General features: G+C 53.0%; 7 protein-coding genes across 7 annotated transcripts; 5 read left to right on the top strand and 2 right to left on the bottom strand.

Moving 5' to 3' along the window:
• Positions 1-14: 14 nt before the first annotated feature.
• Positions 15-1,386, top strand: BDW70DRAFT_170602 (uncharacterized protein; the record flags this gene model as incomplete). Its single annotated transcript, XM_073742972.1, has 2 exons — positions 15-134; positions 415-1,386. The coding sequence occupies 2 exons, from the start codon at positions 15-17 to the stop codon at positions 1,384-1,386; spliced, it is 1,092 nt and encodes a 363-aa protein (XP_073592941.1).
• An 864-nt stretch (positions 1,387-2,250) lies between these two features.
• On the top strand, positions 2,251-2,577 carry BDW70DRAFT_162907 (uncharacterized protein; the record flags this gene model as incomplete). The annotated part of the gene is made up of 1 exon (XM_073741214.1): positions 2,251-2,577. The coding sequence occupies one exon, from the start codon at positions 2,251-2,253 to the stop codon at positions 2,575-2,577; it is 327 nt and encodes a 108-aa protein (XP_073592940.1).
• A 209-nt stretch (positions 2,578-2,786) lies between these two features.
• Positions 2,787-8,037, top strand: BDW70DRAFT_152766 (uncharacterized protein; the record flags this gene model as incomplete). The annotated part of the gene is made up of 5 exons (XM_073739495.1): positions 2,787-4,248; positions 5,325-5,684; positions 6,979-7,423; positions 7,471-7,660; positions 7,786-8,037. The coding sequence occupies 5 exons, from the start codon at positions 2,787-2,789 to the stop codon at positions 8,035-8,037; spliced, it is 2,709 nt and encodes a 902-aa protein (XP_073592939.1).
• BDW70DRAFT_100218 (uncharacterized protein) lies at positions 7,742-8,733 on the top strand. The gene is made up of 2 exons (XM_073734269.1): positions 7,742-8,324; positions 8,383-8,733. The coding sequence occupies exons 1-2, from the start codon at positions 8,055-8,057 to the stop codon at positions 8,587-8,589; spliced, it is 477 nt and encodes a 158-aa protein (XP_073592938.1). The 5' UTR covers positions 7,742-8,054; the 3' UTR covers positions 8,590-8,733.
• Positions 8,734-8,809: 76 nt separating this feature from the next.
• Positions 8,810-10,027, bottom strand: BDW70DRAFT_162903 (NAD(P)-dependent alcohol dehydrogenase; the record flags this gene model as incomplete). Its single annotated transcript, XM_073741213.1, has 3 exons — positions 8,810-8,956; positions 9,006-9,778; positions 9,835-10,027. 3 exons carry the CDS (start codon positions 10,025-10,027, stop codon positions 8,810-8,812), a joined length of 1,113 nt encoding a protein of 370 aa, XP_073592937.1.
• A 580-nt stretch (positions 10,028-10,607) lies between these two features.
• BDW70DRAFT_170598 (SEC14 family lipid-binding protein) lies at positions 10,608-12,685 on the bottom strand (the record flags this gene model as incomplete). Its single annotated transcript, XM_073742971.1, has 5 exons — positions 11,959-12,685; positions 11,759-11,900; positions 11,263-11,679; positions 10,778-11,162; positions 10,608-10,642 (listed from the first exon to the last, which is right to left on the bottom strand). Exons 1-5 carry the CDS (start codon positions 12,096-12,098, stop codon positions 10,608-10,610), a joined length of 1,119 nt encoding a protein of 372 aa, XP_073592936.1. The 5' UTR covers positions 12,099-12,685.
• A 314-nt stretch (positions 12,686-12,999) lies between these two features.
• BDW70DRAFT_152763 (isoprenoid synthase domain-containing protein) lies at positions 13,000-16,587 on the top strand (the record flags this gene model as incomplete). The annotated part of the gene is made up of 8 exons (XM_073739494.1): positions 13,000-13,266; positions 13,445-13,876; positions 13,961-14,293; positions 14,415-14,575; positions 14,635-14,900; positions 14,958-15,021; positions 15,098-15,494; positions 15,829-16,587. The coding sequence occupies 8 exons, from the start codon at positions 13,000-13,002 to the stop codon at positions 16,585-16,587; spliced, it is 2,679 nt and encodes an 892-aa protein (XP_073592935.1).
• Positions 16,588-16,616: the final 29 nt, after the last annotated feature.

The raw sequence follows: 16,616 nt of genomic DNA, 5'->3' as shown, positions 1-16,616 counted from the left end.
GTCTAGTTACCGACATGGCCAGTGTCCCGCCGCCGTCAAAGAAAATTCGCCGGTTCCACCATAAATCAAGGTACGGCTGTTTTCTGTGCAAGCAGCGGAGGATAAAGGTAGTGTTCACCGTTCTGGGCGGCTTTGTATGATCTGGTTTGACCGGTGCAGTGCGACGAGACCAAACCCGTATGCGGAAACTGCACGCAACGGGGCTTCGACTGTTCCCTCCGGTATCTTAGCCAACCATGGGGTTACCCATTGGGGCGGACGAGCAATGTCTCGTTACTCGGTCGGGTTCCTACTCGTATCTCTGCGACTGGGATAGGCCCGTCCTTCTGTCGCAGGGGTACGCGCGATCTGGAGCTCTACTGCCACTTCTGTGCCCACACGGCCAGGAGCTTCTCGCACCTCCCTCGTATACAGAGTATCTGGCGCGAAGCACTGCCAGAGCTGGCAGGCTCTTTTCCCTTTATTGGACATGGTCTGCTCAGCGTCGCATACATCCATATGGCGTCGCTGTCCTCGACGACTTCGCGGAGCTTACTCGCAGAGTCCGCCTTCCACGTCGACCAGGCTCTTCCGCAGTATTTAGAAGTCATCAAGAATATCAACAAGGACAATATCGCTGCACTCTTTGGCTTCGCCATGTTCATCAATGTTATCACCATGGAGAATGTCAGCGAGGAATGCGGCGCCCTTCTCCAGGTCGCACGCAACGTGCCGTCCAAGCGACCAGAAACCATCAAGCGGCTCGCAATGCATGCCGCGCGAGCGATTCACGGGCAGCAAGGCATCTTCAGCATCTTCTCGAGATTCCAGCGCTGGATCTCGAATAGCCTGCTGTACCCCGCCGTCCAACGGCATGGTGCCCCAATGTTGCGCGAGCCCACAACGAGCTGGATCAGCGTGGAGGATGGACGCTTAGCTAGGCTAAGTCTCTTATGGGAGAAAAACCCAGCCGTCCCGGCGGCTGAGTCGCAAGCCCTGTGCGCCGCTCTTAATAGTCTTCGTGCCACATTTGCGGTCGTCACCCAGTTGACCGTTCCAGCCCCCGCTCACGCAGGTCACGAAGTCCCTTGCCGAATCGAGCCTGCCGCTGTGGAGTTAGAAGAGATCCATAAGAGACTGTCCGCTGGACGCCTCGACGATGCGCCTAGTGTGTTCACATGGTTTATTCTGATCCCGCGGGACTTTGATCGCATGATGGAGGAGGGCAATATGTATGCCATGGTCGTGCTTGCACACTATGCGATCCTGCTCGATCGCGCCTGCTCTGGTCTATGGTGGATTCACCAGCTGCCTCATCGTTATGTGGCGATGGCGGAGCTGGTACTTGGAAAGGAGAGGAGAGAATGGATTGATTGGCCATTAGCGGTGGTCCGGCCCTGGCGATAAGAAAGGAGGTCTGGAGTCGCTATTGAAACAGTTTGTATAGCCCATTGTGAAGAAACTCAATGGCTGCCCGGTTGGACGGCCACTGCGGGATTGTATTGGTATCATGCTGTTTCTGTGGAGTCATGACAGCTGTTAACTGACTCGCTGAAACCCACACGCACCGGACGGTTACGGCACTAGTGAGAATAAACTACCTCTTGGACACTCTCCTAGCGCACGCTCACAACTTTTGATTCTGGAATATGGCGGACAGCCCAATGATCATCGGTTCTGTACGTTGTACGATGGAGTCCTCGCTCTAGGCGATTTTGAGACCCCAGTATTTTGAGACCCCAGTTTCAAGTTACTGCAATACCCCAGAGCTTCCATCTGCCGCGATGTAGAGTATGCTCCTGGCTGAAATAAAATAAGACGTGTCTTGAGTGCTGGAGATAGCCTCGTTTCGATGTCCCTTGCGACATAATCCTTATATAACACTCAGCCCGTTTCAGCCCTGTATCAAGGGACTAAATTTGAAGTAAAATTGTATCTTAAAAAGAGAAAAATTGTCGATGATCTATGGCTTATCTCTCGTCCAATTGTTTCGAATGACTGCCTATCCTGCAGAATGGCGCCGTCGTCGAGGTAGATCACCTCGCGCTGCATCCCTAAACAAGGCAGCAGCGTTAAATTAGCAATGTGACTATGCGTATCGATATACGAAGTGCATTGGTGACGCATTTGATCGCGTTTGCGAGCAAACAGCATTTGCGGGGTTCCCTTGAACCGTTGAAGATGTGCATTCGGTAGATCCACAGTGGTCAAAGAACGAAGCAGGTTACCGAAATTCCTCGGTACACCTGAGTCAGGATCTATGAAGCGGCAATGAAGAGACCTATCGACGTTCCTGTACTGAACTGCGTATGTCTCAGCAGTCAGAAATACGTTTTCGATGATGCGAGACTTGCAGACTTCCAGGTTCTCGTCACACCCCTGTGCCTGACCCTGGCGGTCTCGATCGAGCCATCGACAGTCGTGCGGCCCCAAGCTGCAAAGCGAGAAACCATGGCCGCCAGCCCTGACGATGGGTTCCAGGGTACCCGCCAATCAGGTCTATTTCTGTACGCCAGTTTGCCGATCCCATTTAGTGGACTGCGGTATTCCAGGGCCGAGGCGAAATGGCGTATTGCGTATCGGGTTGTCGTTGATTAATCCAGACCTAATTCAGAGTCAAGCTGACATGTTAAGGACAAGCAAACAATGTGTCGAATGCGCTTGTTTTCTCCAACTGATACTGGTACCTTTTTTGTCTCCATCGTTGGATTCAGGGGCAGCTAATGGAGTACTTAAAGCCCTAACTGCTCCCTGGCGCGCTTCCACGGACCGTCACGGTATGTGTGAAAGGTAGGGCTGAAGACATCATGTTCCGCCAAGTCAGTTCAGCTTGTGCCCTCCTGGGTCTGATTATCGGTGCTTCTGCCACCAAGGCTACTGGCCCTGGCCCCGAGGCTTGCGGCAACTTGACGCAGCTGCTTGGGTCGAAGACGGTCGTGTCTAACACCCTGAGCGTCAACTACATCGACTCGACGCACTCCTACTACAACACTGAGCAGAGCAAGTACAAGCCCTCATGCATCGTCTACCCCATCTCCACCGATGATGTCTCTATCGCGATCAAGGCGATCCGACGCTCCGACTCCCGCTTCGCCATTAAGGCCGGCGGCCACAACCCCAACGACTTCTACTCTTCCGTCGATAAGGGCGTGCTGATCGACCTGTCTCGCATGACTGAGCGGTTCTACGACGAAGAGTCGACCCTTGCAACTTACCAGCCCGGCGGCAACTTTGGCAATATCTACGATTACCTTGCTCAGTGGAACCGCACCGTCGTCGGCGCCCGTCTCGCCGGCGTGGGAACCGGCCTCGCCCTCTCTGGCGGCCTCTCCTACCTCTCCAGCCAGTACGGCCTCGCCTGTGACTCCTTCCGCGAGCTCGAGGTCGTCCTCCCTTCCGGCGAGATCGTGACAGCGTCCGAGTCGACCAATCCAGACCTGTTCTACGGCCTGCGCGGCGGTGGCGGCAACGCCTACGGCGTCGTCACCAAGTACACCGTGCAGTCATACCCGGCCAACACCTTCTACGCTGGCAACATAATCTACCTCTTCCAGCAGAACACGGCCGTGCTGGACGCAATTACTAACTTCATCCGGTACAACGACGACCCCAAAGCCGCCATCATCGGGACCTACGAGAAACTGCCCACGCCGGGGCTCCAGCACAACCTCGACGAGGCAATCATCATGTTCCTGGTGTATGATGGCCCAGACGCAGGCGACGTCTTCAAGAACTTCACCGACATCCCGCACCTGGCCAATACCCTCAAGCAAACTGACTACAACGGGGTCGTGAACCTGCCGATCCCGGGCAGCGCCGAACTCAACAAGGGCCGGAATACTTTTCGCGTGTCGGTCCACAGTGGCGATGAAAAGGGCAAAGAAAGCCTCAACAAGTTGTACGAGAAATGGGTCGCCTGGGGCAACGAGAACAAGGGCAAGTACCTCCTGACCTCGATGGACGTCCAGCCGATTCCGAGATCGCTCACCGACGCATCGAATTCCAACTTTGGCGGTAACGCCATGCAGATGCCTGATGGACCATGGTTCTGGGTGAATTTCCTCCTGACTGCGTCGTCACTGCTGAGCGAGGAGGAACTCGAAGAGGCGAACCAGAGCTATAAAGAGATGGTCGAGTCGGTGCCCCCGACAGAGGGGTTGCCGCTATTCCTGAATGATGCGAGTCATGATCAGGACCCCCTGACCACGTTTGCTGGATATCAGAAGCTCAAGGAGATCAAAGCGAAGTATGATCCCGATGGGTTCTTCAGTAAGCGAACTGGAGGGTGGGCTTTTCCCTAAATGAGGACTGTGCCTCGGATATGCGCGAACTATGTGAATGTTGGTCCCGTATATATATGCTTTTTTGATATAGTGTTAATATTATAAACAGCTGTTTCTCTGAGTCGGTGAAAGCGTCTCTGTACTTACTATCTCTTCGAAATATCTCATGAAATATCTCATCCAAGGGCTCCCAACTTCTTGGCCGGGTTAGGGCTGGCTGGCTACCCAGTAATTGCAAGGCCACCATAACAAACGCCTTTGATTTTACGTAAACGAAAAAATGCACCTTAACACTTAGATGAGGTTAGGAGGTATATGCTAGGTTGGCGCGAATACTCGTGTCTAGCCAATAACAGGCCTCTCTTTTAGGCGCTAAGTGTGATGTGATTCAGTGCGGGCTGCATACTGAGCGGGTGTCGGCGGTTAGAGATCTAATGTAGCCGCCATACCTACCCCATGTATCTGAACTTCTATAGGGTACCATCACTAGTATGGTACTGTAGGCGCTGGGGACGGGCCGGTCCTTGCAGTTGCATAAGAGGATCCGCTGTGAGCAAAGTCTAAGCGCCCGTATACTCAAATCGGAACAAAGCCCTTCCATTTATATTCGGTGGCAGAGGCCGGCCAGGTCTCTTTGTGCAGCAAGTATATATCTACCTTAGTCCTCTTTCGTCCATACCAGTCCCAACTTGCGATACTCTCTGACCGCGTACTCTGTTACTATGGCATCTCAGCGCACCATGTCGCTCTATCGCACGCTGTTCTATCTCCTCTCCTTTTCAGCTGGATCTCGCGCAATAGAACAGGATGTACTTCAATATTTCAATAGATATTCTTCAGATGTTTCGCGCATCCTGCTCACCAAGACGGTCTCTTACACCGGACCTGAAAGTGCACCGATGCCAACAACATATGGTAACCTTGTCGACAACTCTCAAAGATCCAGTGAAGTAACAGTCATTCAAGACAGAACCGATGCCTTCTCCGGTCCCCCGCAACGCAATCTTTCATGCCCACCAGAGCGAAAGCAATGCGGCGACACCTGTATCCCCTCAACGCAAGACTGCTGCGTGGCCTCCGAGCACTGTCTTCCAGGGGATTACTGCTACCGCCACTCCAGCTCCGTCCGCTGCTGTCCAGAGGGTCTAGCCTGTTTCCAAATCAGCGGGGATGTGTGCTTTGAGCAGAGTGTCGTGTGGTATGAGGAGATTCATGTTGTCGACGTGAACGAGGACGAGATCATCACATCGTGGGATCTAGTAGAGTCAGTGTACCCTACAAGCTCAAGGATCACTGTCACGGCTTCATATCCTGGCGAGGGTCGAGCGTCTTTCACGAGTCTTAGTAAGGGTATAGTTGAAGCGGCCGCGACACCAGTGACTTTGGGTCTAGACGAGATTCCCACGAGGACAGTGACATTAGGTGCCCATACAACGGAGGCGATGCTGTCTGATCCTTGGTCTGGAGTTGAGGGGCAGGTTGTTCTGGAATTATGACGGTCCCATGGATTCGTGGATTATATATGAAATTTCTCTAGTCACTTTTGTTCGCCAAGATATATACTTTTGACTGCCTGATGTGGTCCAGTCTCGGAATGAGGGATCCGCACCTGACGGTTCTACAGGACTTTGAGCTTCAATGTTCAGCTCGATCAAAACCTCAGACGCCTCCGTATAAGCATGATTTTGGATCTAAGCTAATCCATGGATTTTGATGAGGAGTCTTTTGGTCTGGAACTTCCGGCGGTTCGCCAACAAAGTATGCTGACGTCACGTGATCGCTGTAGCTAGTTTGGTATCACCCAGACTGGAGTATCAACTAGAGAAAATAGAATACATTACTAATATCTCGTAGAATCCCTTGCCATGTAGTGTAGCGTCTGCAGCGTCCATGATCGTTCCGCATATGGAATGTCAAGTGGCTGTGCAGGGCTGAGACTAACCTCCTAAGGCTGGGGTACGGATACGAGATACCCGCTTAGTCATGTGGATCGGGGTCTTCTGATCTCTTTCCTTTCTTTCAGGGGACAGATCAATCCACAGCAGAGTGCTGATAATGAGTGCTGCCATCAATAAGGTAGTAAAAAAAAACTAAAATAAAAAAAGAGCAGAGTTCAGTACTTCATAGACTTGTTTAATCATAAATTGCATGGATCGTGAGTTGTGCACTGCAGTTCTGCACCGAGGCTTCGCCCTGCTTACATCGACTCCACCCATCCTCGTCTTCCCTGTCAGCTTTGCCTTCGATTCCCAGATTCTGCTCTCTCCCTTTTCCCCAACACACTCATTCTTCTCCAGGGCGCTTTCTTTGCCCTTCTCAATATCTAATTCTACCAAGGGGCTTTCTTCCCATTTCAATTCGCTATTTGTTCGTCTATCTTTCGATATTTGGTCGATCGCGTGCTATTTTTTCACTGTTCTTTGAGAAGTCAATTCCCCCAGACTCATGATTCCACCCTCTTGCCGACCGTGACTGTCCTAAACCACCGCAATGGCGTCGAATGGGACCGACAAGATCGATCTGGGGAAGCCCCAGTTTGCTTCCCATACGTGGCTCGAGCCGATCGTGCGTTTTTGTCTCCCCGTGTTGATACGGCAAGGTATTAACAGTTGTTGGCTTCAGGTCGTTGTTAGCATTATGCTTACCTCCCTTTACGTCAATCGATACAAACACTTCAAAATCCTTGATAAGAATCGTGATCCCGTTGCCGAGCGAGAGTCCCTCAAGTCCGACATCGAATCCAGCTCCGTCCCACTGCAAGACGAGAATGGCCGCAAGGACCCCCACGAGCCGAAGCGACGTTTATATGGCTGGTTTGTGATCCGGACGCCAAACTCCTCCCGCTTCGCCAATCACATTCACAGTCGGATTGTGCAGAAATTCCCGTTCTTAGTGGAAATGTTCTACTGGGTCCTCAACTACGCTTTCTATTCTTGTACCAAGGCCATTTCGCACGCCCTATCTCCGGCTGGAACGGACGTTGTGCAGCTCGCTCAGGACCACGGGATTGCTATTCTGGACTTGGAGCACCGTTCGATCTTCAGCATCTTCTTCCCGATCGAGGAGTCGGACTTTCAGGCATACTTTCTTAATGGACACCCCGGGTGGATGACCTTCTTTAATCGCATCTACTCGCTGGTGCATATTCCAGGGACGGTTGCGTAAGTGCTTGTTACCTAACTACAAGCGGTCCAGGCTGACTGTTTAGCTTCCTTTCGTGGTGGTATTGGGCCGCTCCCGACCATGAGCGATTCGCGATCGCCCGCCGCACGATGACGCTCGGAAACTTTGTCGCATTCGTGGTCTTCTGCTTCTTCCCTTGCATGCCACCCCGTCTGCTCCCCGAGTCTTTCAACTTCCACGATACCGTGCGCCAGGAGAACGCAGAAAGCGTGTGGGTTGGTGGAAAGATGGTCAACCAGCTGGCAGCGATGCCAAGCTTGCACTTCACATACGCCTTCTGCATCGGCTCCACATTCATTTACCACTCCAACTTCTGGTCGGCCTTCAACGGCGGGCGGAGGACTCTCCGGTCCATGGCTACGACCGCTATCTTCGTCATTCTTGGCATCCTGTATCCTCTCTTGGTCCTGTCGGTGATTGTTGCCACGGCCAACCACTACTGGCTCGACGCGACGATCGCAATGTTCTCCGTCGTTATTTGCTTCCTGATCAACCGAGTCTGGCTCATTTTGTTGCCGTTGGAGGATTTGTTCCTCTGGGCAACCCGGTTGGAGAAACCAGTTCCGACGACCGGATTCCGACTCCGCAATAGCCGCCAGGCCAAGACTGATGATGGCTTTGAGGAGTCTGAGCACTTGTTGGAGCGCTACTCGTAATGTTGGTGTAATAAGATTGATTTATGGGCAAACTATTTCTGCATATAGATATAATAATCACGCATATATACGCGCATCTACATTGAAAATATGGTATACAAGAGTGCTTATAGTCCATACAAAGGAACCATTGCAAGTCGATATTGCTCTTGAAGGTGTTCTCTTTTGTGGGGTGGTAATGGCATGCTTCGCATACGAGGATTCCGACTGGACGTATATAACCGTGAGTCTCATACATTCGAGTTGAAGCCACCGCTCATCTGCTAATTCACTATCGCTAGAGCCATATGTCCAAATCGTTTACCACCAACTCGTTCAATGGGATATTTCATGGACAAATATCTTCGTCTGCATCGCTGCCGGGTGGCCTTTGGGACTACTATCAAGTGGAAAAACTTTTAATTCTTTCGTTAGTGTTCGACGATGTCATAAGATCAGCGGCGTCCTTGACCACCATCGCGCAACAGGGTATCCATGCGCCTGGATAGATTTGTCAACGATCGACCGGGCCATATTTGACACCCAGGGTCCCCATGAAATGGCTTTGTCACAGGGTACTTACGAGTTGGCTATAACCTCGTATTGACGACCTCTTGTGCTTCAACCAACCACTCTCTCCTCTCTTTCCGGGGCTCTACGGTCGGCCTTCATGACAAACACTGGAATTTATTATGGCATACTACGCTAAAACAATCAAAAATCAAATCGCTATGTCCACAGAAGAACACCCTTGAGAGCTTTGCCCTCTTTGACGTCCTTGAATGCCCGCTCAAACTCATTGACAGGGTAGTAGGTGACCATTTGGTCGAGGGGGAACTGGCCCTTTGCATGCTGCTCGATAAGGTAAGGCAGGAACTGTCGTCGTTAGCTTCACGTTGCTGTCGCTGAGATTTAGACTACCTACCTTCTGTGTATTGCTGTCACCCTCGCAGCATCCGAGATACTGTCGACCCATGACGAGGTGCGAGAAGACGTCAACTCCAGCACGCACACCGGGAGTGGGAGCACCGACGGTGGCACCTTTGCCCCGAGTTCCAAGACAATCCAGCGCCTTCTCAACGACCTGGGGGATGCCCGCACAGTCGACCGAGTAGTCAACACCGTTGCTGCCCGAAATCTTCTGGATTTGAGCCACGACGTCGGCGTCCGAGCCAAGCACGGTATGTGTCGCGCCCAGCTTCTTGGCCAACTCCAGCCGTTGCGGCTGCAAGTCGATTGCAATGATCGTCTTTGCATTGCGCAACTTTGCGGCCATGATCGCACTCATGCCCACAGAGCCAACACCGAAGACGGCGACAGATTTGCCCGGCTGCACGTCCAGGGTGTTCAGGATGGCGCCAGCGCCAGTCTGAATTCCGCATCCGAGCGGGGAGAAGAGATCGAGGCGGGTATCAGTGGGGACCTTGACGACCGAAGCGCTGCTGACGATTGTGTGTCGCGCAAAGGAGCTCTGCCCGAAGAAGTTGCCGTGCACTTTGGCGCCGCTAGCGTCCGCTAGGGTCAGGCTTCCGTCAGTTCGCTTCTGGCCGAAGTTGCGGGGAACCCATTCGGAGCAGTAGGCGGGATGGCCTTCGTCGCATTGGGAGCAGGCTCCGCAGTGGTCGAAGCTGAGGAGGACTTTGTCGTTCTTCCTGACGTGCTTGACCTTCTCGCCGACTTCGATGACAACCCCGGCGCCTGGGATGGTGGGTTAGCCTTGATCTTTGGGAAATATGGGAGAGCGAAGGCAGTACCTTCGTGGCCGAGCACGCTGGGGAATGCAGCGGGAAGTGTCCCGTTCATGCAGGAGAAATCTGTGTGGCAGATCCCGGTAGCGTGGATCTCAACGAGCACCTCGTCGGCGCGGATATCGTCAAGGGTGATCTCTTCGAGCTTGGGAGGGACATTTACCTCCCTGGAGACGAGGGCCTGAGTCTTGACTGCCATGATGATGAAGATCACGTAGGTGAGGAGGAACTGAAGGGGTATCTTGTATCTTGAAGCTGGATATGTGAACAACAAACCTCCAGCGTCTGACTTACCTGTATTATATAGGCAGAGCTACTCGTATACAACTCCGGTCACCCAACCCGAGAGCTCTTGATCGCCCTGCACTGAGGAGCCAAAGTACCGACAATCCAGGGGTCAGTGCCGAATTGGTCCAGGCACCGCCTCGCGCGCCGAACCCAGCAGTACGGGTTTTATGGATGAACCAAAATTTGAAGGCAAATCCCTCGCGACCCCGCATGGATGGATGAGCTTGAGGCAAAAGGGAAACTACCGAAATTTGCTGCCGGAGGGGGCATCTAGTCGATCGAATCCCCAATGAAGCTCTCACTGCCTCCCTCCCCGCATGCTCCACTGACCCCGGACAATCCCCGAGTTGCTAACCCCTCAAATTACGAGTCATGTACACTGCAGCCACAGTGCATCTTGGAAATACAAAGTCAACTTGTGGTTTCGTTCTGGACAGCTACGTCAGAGTGATTGCAGCTGGCAAGTCATCTACACAGTATAGCGGGACAATCTACCATCCCTGCCGCGCATCACAAAAGCTGGAAACTAGCGTCTAGCCAAGAGATAACCGTGTATAAAGCACATAGTCCGCCGTAGTCTAGACACTATCCAAAACGTTCAAAAATCTATGTAGCGAGATAATTCACAAAGCTTCGCTCTATCGATCATGCATCACCCGACGAAACGGAGTCCGCAACGTAGCTACCTCAACCGCCCTCTGTACCCCATCAGCAGTCCCAGTGGCGACAGCCTTCCTGGCTCCAGTACCACTCTCAGCTGGAGCTGGAGTCTGGACCCATTTGATCGGCCCAGGAGGCAGATCAACCTGCGTCCCCGACCACTCCAGCGCGCGCCGAATGTTGTCGTCCAGGTCCGGCAGCATGCCCGTCTCAAACTGGAACCCGCCCCCAAGACAGGTCGGAATATCATCGTGCTCAATATCCGCCTTCAGTGTGTCGTACGCATCACTCCTGGGCAAGAATCGGATCTTGGATGCAGTGGCCGGGTCGATGAATGACTTGATGATCGACCAGAACCGCGCGAGAAAGCTGGGGACGTTGCAGCACTGCGCGTCTATTAACAAATATCCTTCCTACATAAGATACTACCCCCGGCCAGGAGGGAGAGGGAGTTGGGAAAGATTAGTTTCTTCCTTTCTTACTCACATAACACCGGTAAATCGTCTCTGGGAAACACATCGCGAGAATCCAGCTGATGTCGCGCGCAAACTCACGCAGGTCCCACGCCTGCCGCATGTATAGCGGGCCCGCGTCCACGAGATAGACGCAGTTGGTGACCGGTTTCCCGTGAGCAGCTGAGCACAGCGGTAGTACAAAGCGCGGGTAGTAGTCGAAGTAGGTGAGGGCACGCTGCGCCATGTTGGGCGATTGCGGTGGCGAGGCCGATGCCGATGTAGAAGCCGAAGCCGTCGAGTCTGCGTTTGCCGGACCGCCGGGTATAATCGACTTGGGCATATCGCGCGTCTTTCGCCAGTGCGCAAGGCCTTCTTTGCCTATGGCCGAGACGTCGAACATGAGCAGGGGTCGGCCGGAGCGGTCGCAGCGCCCTGTCCAGTGGGGGTACTGTCGTCCCGTCCTAGGTCAGCGCAACGTCTATTTGCCTGCTTCAATACTTCAACCGGGGTGGACGGCATGGACATACCACGGCCCGAGTCTCTTCGAATTCAGACACACTAATCAGGTCGTAGAGACGGATTGCGTCGTTGTCGGTTTGGAAATCGAGCGCCTGCTGGAATTGCTCGAGGGCCTTGGAGGGATCCAGCTTATTGGCTTGCAGGAAACGTCTTGCTCTGTTAGAAGTGCGTGGGTTGCAGTTATAGATCTGTATTCTCGTATACTTACAAGAGGGTCACCTCGTCTGTGAAGCCGTCGACTACATCCTCGTCCTTGAGCCCCTGAGGGCGCTTCAGGAGTCCCTTGTCGGCGCAGAGATTGGTGAATTCTGAGGCGGCAGATGCCTCGTTGCCGTTAGGGACCGTCATCGTGTCTGGTCTGGCTGCTGTAAGTCAATTAGAAAGGCACTGGTTGTGGCGCTTCTTGGGTGAGTCGGTAGCAGGCATGAGAGGGAGGTAAAGCAGCAAACAGAGACAGGATCAGGACAGATATTGACAAGGCGAGAAGGTGATGAATGACGTTGTGTGACCTTTTTGCTTTTTTGTTCTCTGACACTGCTAGTCAGAGTGATTGGTGCTTGAGCCAGGTAGCTGTGATGCATTCTGCATTTTTTCTCCTGCATTTCGCATTCTGTTTGGAGGACTGGACTGACACGCATACACTGCTCTAGAATAGACTGCCTAGCTGTCGATCATGACCAGGTTTAGTTTTCGTCGATACACGATCCCGAAGTATAGAGTTGTCCATTAAGAAGAGAAGAAAAGTGGGTTAAGGCCTTGGATTAGATCAAGATCAGAAGACGAACATGTGTTGTCGAACCTTGTTTTGGTTCTCTCTCATTCCAATGACATCAAGGTACCCGCAAAAATAGTAGGATCGTCGACGGCACTTCGTAAACTGTCTATACGAACCCGCGGGTGATTGGAGCCCGAGTGGATCTCGCATGAACGTCATATCGATGCAAACCACAGTTCATCGTTGAGATCCAGATTTCGCGCTCAACTCTATCGATCCAGCGTCACTCATGGGTGCCTGTGTATCTCTCATGATTGGGTCGAAGCGTTAGAATCGCGAAGCAGGGGAGTGAGGTAATCCCCTGGGCCCAAGGAACTGCTCTGGGCTCAAGGAACTGTTCGTCCGTTTACTGTCGATCTCATAGACTCCTGGCTTGGATAGGTCGAATTAGTATATAAGCGTCGGTAGAGCCCAAGGTGTGCTTTCTCGGGCAGTGTCGAACAGATAAGCCCATTTCTATACCAAAGACCGGCAATGGCACAGCCCAGGACCAATATACTCACAAACGCAGACGCAACATCCTACGCCGTGCCCTGGTCTGCACCAGACATGGCCGGGTTCTGCCATGGGTACGAGCTTCGCCGGCATCGCTACGAGCACAAAGCCAACGAGGGCTCGCTCCGCTGCCGTGCCGACTGGGAGACCTTTATCGGGCCAATCGAGCGCTGGGGGTCCTGTAATCCGTGGGAAGGGCACTTCGGGGCCGTGGTCTTGCCATTCTGCAGGCCGGAGAGGTTGGCGGTGCTCTGCTATATATTCGAATGTCTGTCGCTCTCCTCCACTGCTCGCAGCGGATGCTGACCGGGTCCAGATGCCTTCTTGTATGATAATGTGGTCGAGTCTGCGGCCAAGTCGACGGTACCTATGCCCTCTCCTATTATGACAGTGCGTCCCAGCTGATGATACGATCTTCAAACAGCTAAACATGGACATGGACAACGTCGGCCTCGACGAGACACAGTACCGCACCGTGCGGTCCGTTCTGGGCACCAAACAGATCCAGTCAAAAATGCTCCTCGAGCTCCTCTCCATCGACGCCCCCTGCGCCGAAGTGGTGATAGACAGCTGGAAGACGATGATCTCGACGACGGCAAAGCAAGACAAGAACCGCGTGTTTAGGAATTTAGACGAATACATCGATTTCCGGATCGTTGATACGGGGGCTCCCTTTGTCGACATGCTCATGCGGTTCGGTATGGGAATCCTCTTGAGCAAAGACGAGCAGAGGATGGTTGAGCCGCTGGTGAAACCGTGCTATGCAGCCCTAGGGCTAGCAAATGATTACTTCTCGTTCGATATTGAGTGGGAAGAGTTTCAGCGAGAGGGGGACAAGACCACCATGACGAATGCCGTCTGGCTGTTTATGCAATGGGAAAGGTTGGATGTCGAGCAGGCCAAGGAGCGGGTGAGAGAGGTTACGAATAAGTATGAGCAGCAGTATCTGCGGAATATCGAAGAGTTTGCAGCCGGGCCAGGCAAGGAGAGGCCGCACCTTTTGGAGTATCTTAAGGCAGAAGGGTATCAGATTCCGGGCAATGTAGCATGGAGCTTGAGGTGTCCACGGTACCACCCTGAGCTATGTGAGACTGCAGCGGCGCTCCTACGAGAACATCAGACGATATCAACTGCTCCAGAAGATCTAGCGACTGCAGACGAAAGGCTTGGGGCTAGGAGCGGGGACAGGAGCAGCAGCAGGAGCAGAAGCGCCTCGGACTCAGACTTGTCCGATGCATCGCCTACATTCTGGTCGGATTATTCAAGGTCTTCGGTGCGCTCTTCCGTGTCCTCTTCGTTGGATTTGCGCGAGAAACAAAGCCAGTCTGAGCAGGTGACGCTTGGCGATGAAGTATTGCCCCCTCTACTAGGGCAGATGGCCACGATACTGACAGCAACAGCATCTTCTCGGTCCGGCCGAGTACATTAGCTCCCTCCCCTCCAAAGGAGTTCGGGAGGCCTTCATTGACGGGCTCAACGTCTGGCTCGTCTTACCCGACCACCGCGTGAGCGAACTGAAGAGTATCGCGCAGACCCTGCACAACGCATCTCTCATGTATGTCTCTTCTCAGGCCATATCGCCTTCTAAACAGCACCCCGCTCATGAGCGCACAGGCTCGACGACATCGAAGACCGCTCACCCCTCCGCCGCGGCCGTCCGGCAACGCATACAATCTTCGGCGTAGAGCAGACGATCAACTCGGCAAACTACCTCCTCATCGACGCGATGCAGAAAGTGCGGGCTCTGGATGACCCGGTCTGTTTGGATATCTACCTCGACGAGATGCACAATCTGTTCGTGGGACAGAGCTTTGACCTCTACTGGACGAGGCAGGGACAGTGTCCGAGTGAGGAGGAGTATCTGGCTATGGTGAGGCAGAGTACGTATTTAAGCCTGGGGTATGATTGTGAAGCGTGAAGCTAAAAGACGAATATAGAGACAAGCGGTCTCTTCCGCCTCCTCACGCGGCTGATGGCGCAGATTGCACCGGTCCAGAGGGGGTATGTACCCCTTACCAGGCCCTGGCTACCCATTATTTTTAGCAGTCAGAGCAGAATTGACTAACAGGTGTTGCAGATTGGAAAGACGACTCTCCAGCTTGAGCGATACCCTCGGCGAGTTCTTCCAGATCCGCGACGACTACAAGAACCTTTCCTCGGAATACACCGGCCAAAAGGGGTTCTGTGAGGACCTGGACGAGTGCAAATTCTCCTTTCCGCTGATCCACGCGCTGAATACGCAGCCAAAGAATGTCCAGCTTCGCGGGATCCTGCAGCAGTCGCGGAGCTCGGGAGGCCTTGATATCCCGCTTAAGGAGACGGTGCTGCAGCACTTACGGGACGCTGGAAGTCTCGAGTATACAGAAAAGAAGATGCAGGAGCTGATGGAGAGGATCACGGATGGGATTGTGGATATTGAGAAGGCGAGTGGTGTGAGCAACTGGGTGGTGAGGCTGCTAATTCACCGGCTGAAAGTGTAGGCAACGAGGGCGTCATCATGATGTTTTAGGTACTTTTGTAAAGAAATATGTCGAGCGCTTTAGATAGATGATTTATGATACGATAATCTAATAAAATGGTATGCAATGCATACCGTTCATGCTCTGATATCATCCCATGCTGAGACCCTTAGGGTTCCATCACCGTGATGTCATTCTATCCATACTCCAAGAGTACATATACCTGCATACCTACACTGCATACCTACACCGCAATAAAAAATCATAAATCCATCTGAAAGGTAAATCCACATCCACTATCACCCATATACGCAATACATATACTACATTTACGATAATGCCATCAAAGAGGATCCTCATCGTCCTCAGCGACGCCAATTACTTCCCCCTCAAGAAACCCGCCGGCTCAGGCGAAGGCTCCAGTTCCAACAGCAAGATCGTCGACCAACCCTCTGGCTTCTTCCTGATGGAGCTCGCAAAGCCTCTCCAGAAACTCCTCGACGCTGGTCATGAGGTGACCTTCGCCTCACCTGAAGGCCGAGAACCCCAACCCGATCCCAACAGTGAATCCCTCCTCGCATTCGCAGGGAACTTCTACGAGCGCCGGCGCGAGAACGAGCTGCTTGAGCGCATGAAGAAGGAGAACGGGTTTACGAAACCAAGAAAACTCAGCAGTATCTCCGACGACGAGCTGAAGAGTTTCGCCGGGGTTTTTATCCCCGGCGGACATGCTCCGCTTGCTGATCTGGGCGATAACAAGGACCTTGGTCGGATATTAGAGTACTTCCACAGGGAAAACAAGCCTACTGCCGCGATCTGCCATGGTCCGTATGCCCTGCTCAGCACAAAGGTTTCCGGGGGCGAGTTCGCGTACAAGGGGTACAAGATCACGAGCTGGAGCAATGCGGAGGAGAAGGTGATGGAGAGCATGCTCGGGGGCGAGGTTGAAAAGGTCGAGACGGCGCTGATGAATGCTGGCGCCGAGATGGTCGAGGGAGCAAAGGAGAAGGTTGGACAGACGACTCTGCATCGGGAGCTGCTGACGGGTGGGAATCCGATGGCGGCGGATGAGCTGGGGAATCGGTTTGTGAAGATGATTAGTGTCTAGATATCATTTCTAATTATCTGAGCCGGGTT

This window comes from Aspergillus foveolatus (genome assembly GCF_047715535.1).
Source record: "Aspergillus foveolatus strain CBS 279.81 unplaced genomic scaffold BDW70scaffold_58, whole genome shotgun sequence".
In the NCBI taxonomy this organism is placed as follows: Eukaryota; Fungi; Ascomycota; class Eurotiomycetes; order Eurotiales; family Aspergillaceae; genus Aspergillus; species Aspergillus foveolatus.
This window is presented reverse-complemented; position numbering and strand designations above follow the sequence as displayed.

Excerpts from the sequence above, each read along its gene's own strand:
- BDW70DRAFT_100218 (XM_073734269.1), top strand. The coding sequence starts at position 8,055 with ATGATGGCTTTGAGGAGTCTGAGCACTTGTTGGAGCGCTACTCGTAAT. Across the intron at positions 8,325-8,382 it reads CCGACTGGACGTATATAACC|AGCCATATGTCCAAATCGTT; the intron begins GTGAGTCTCATA and ends CACTATCGCTAG.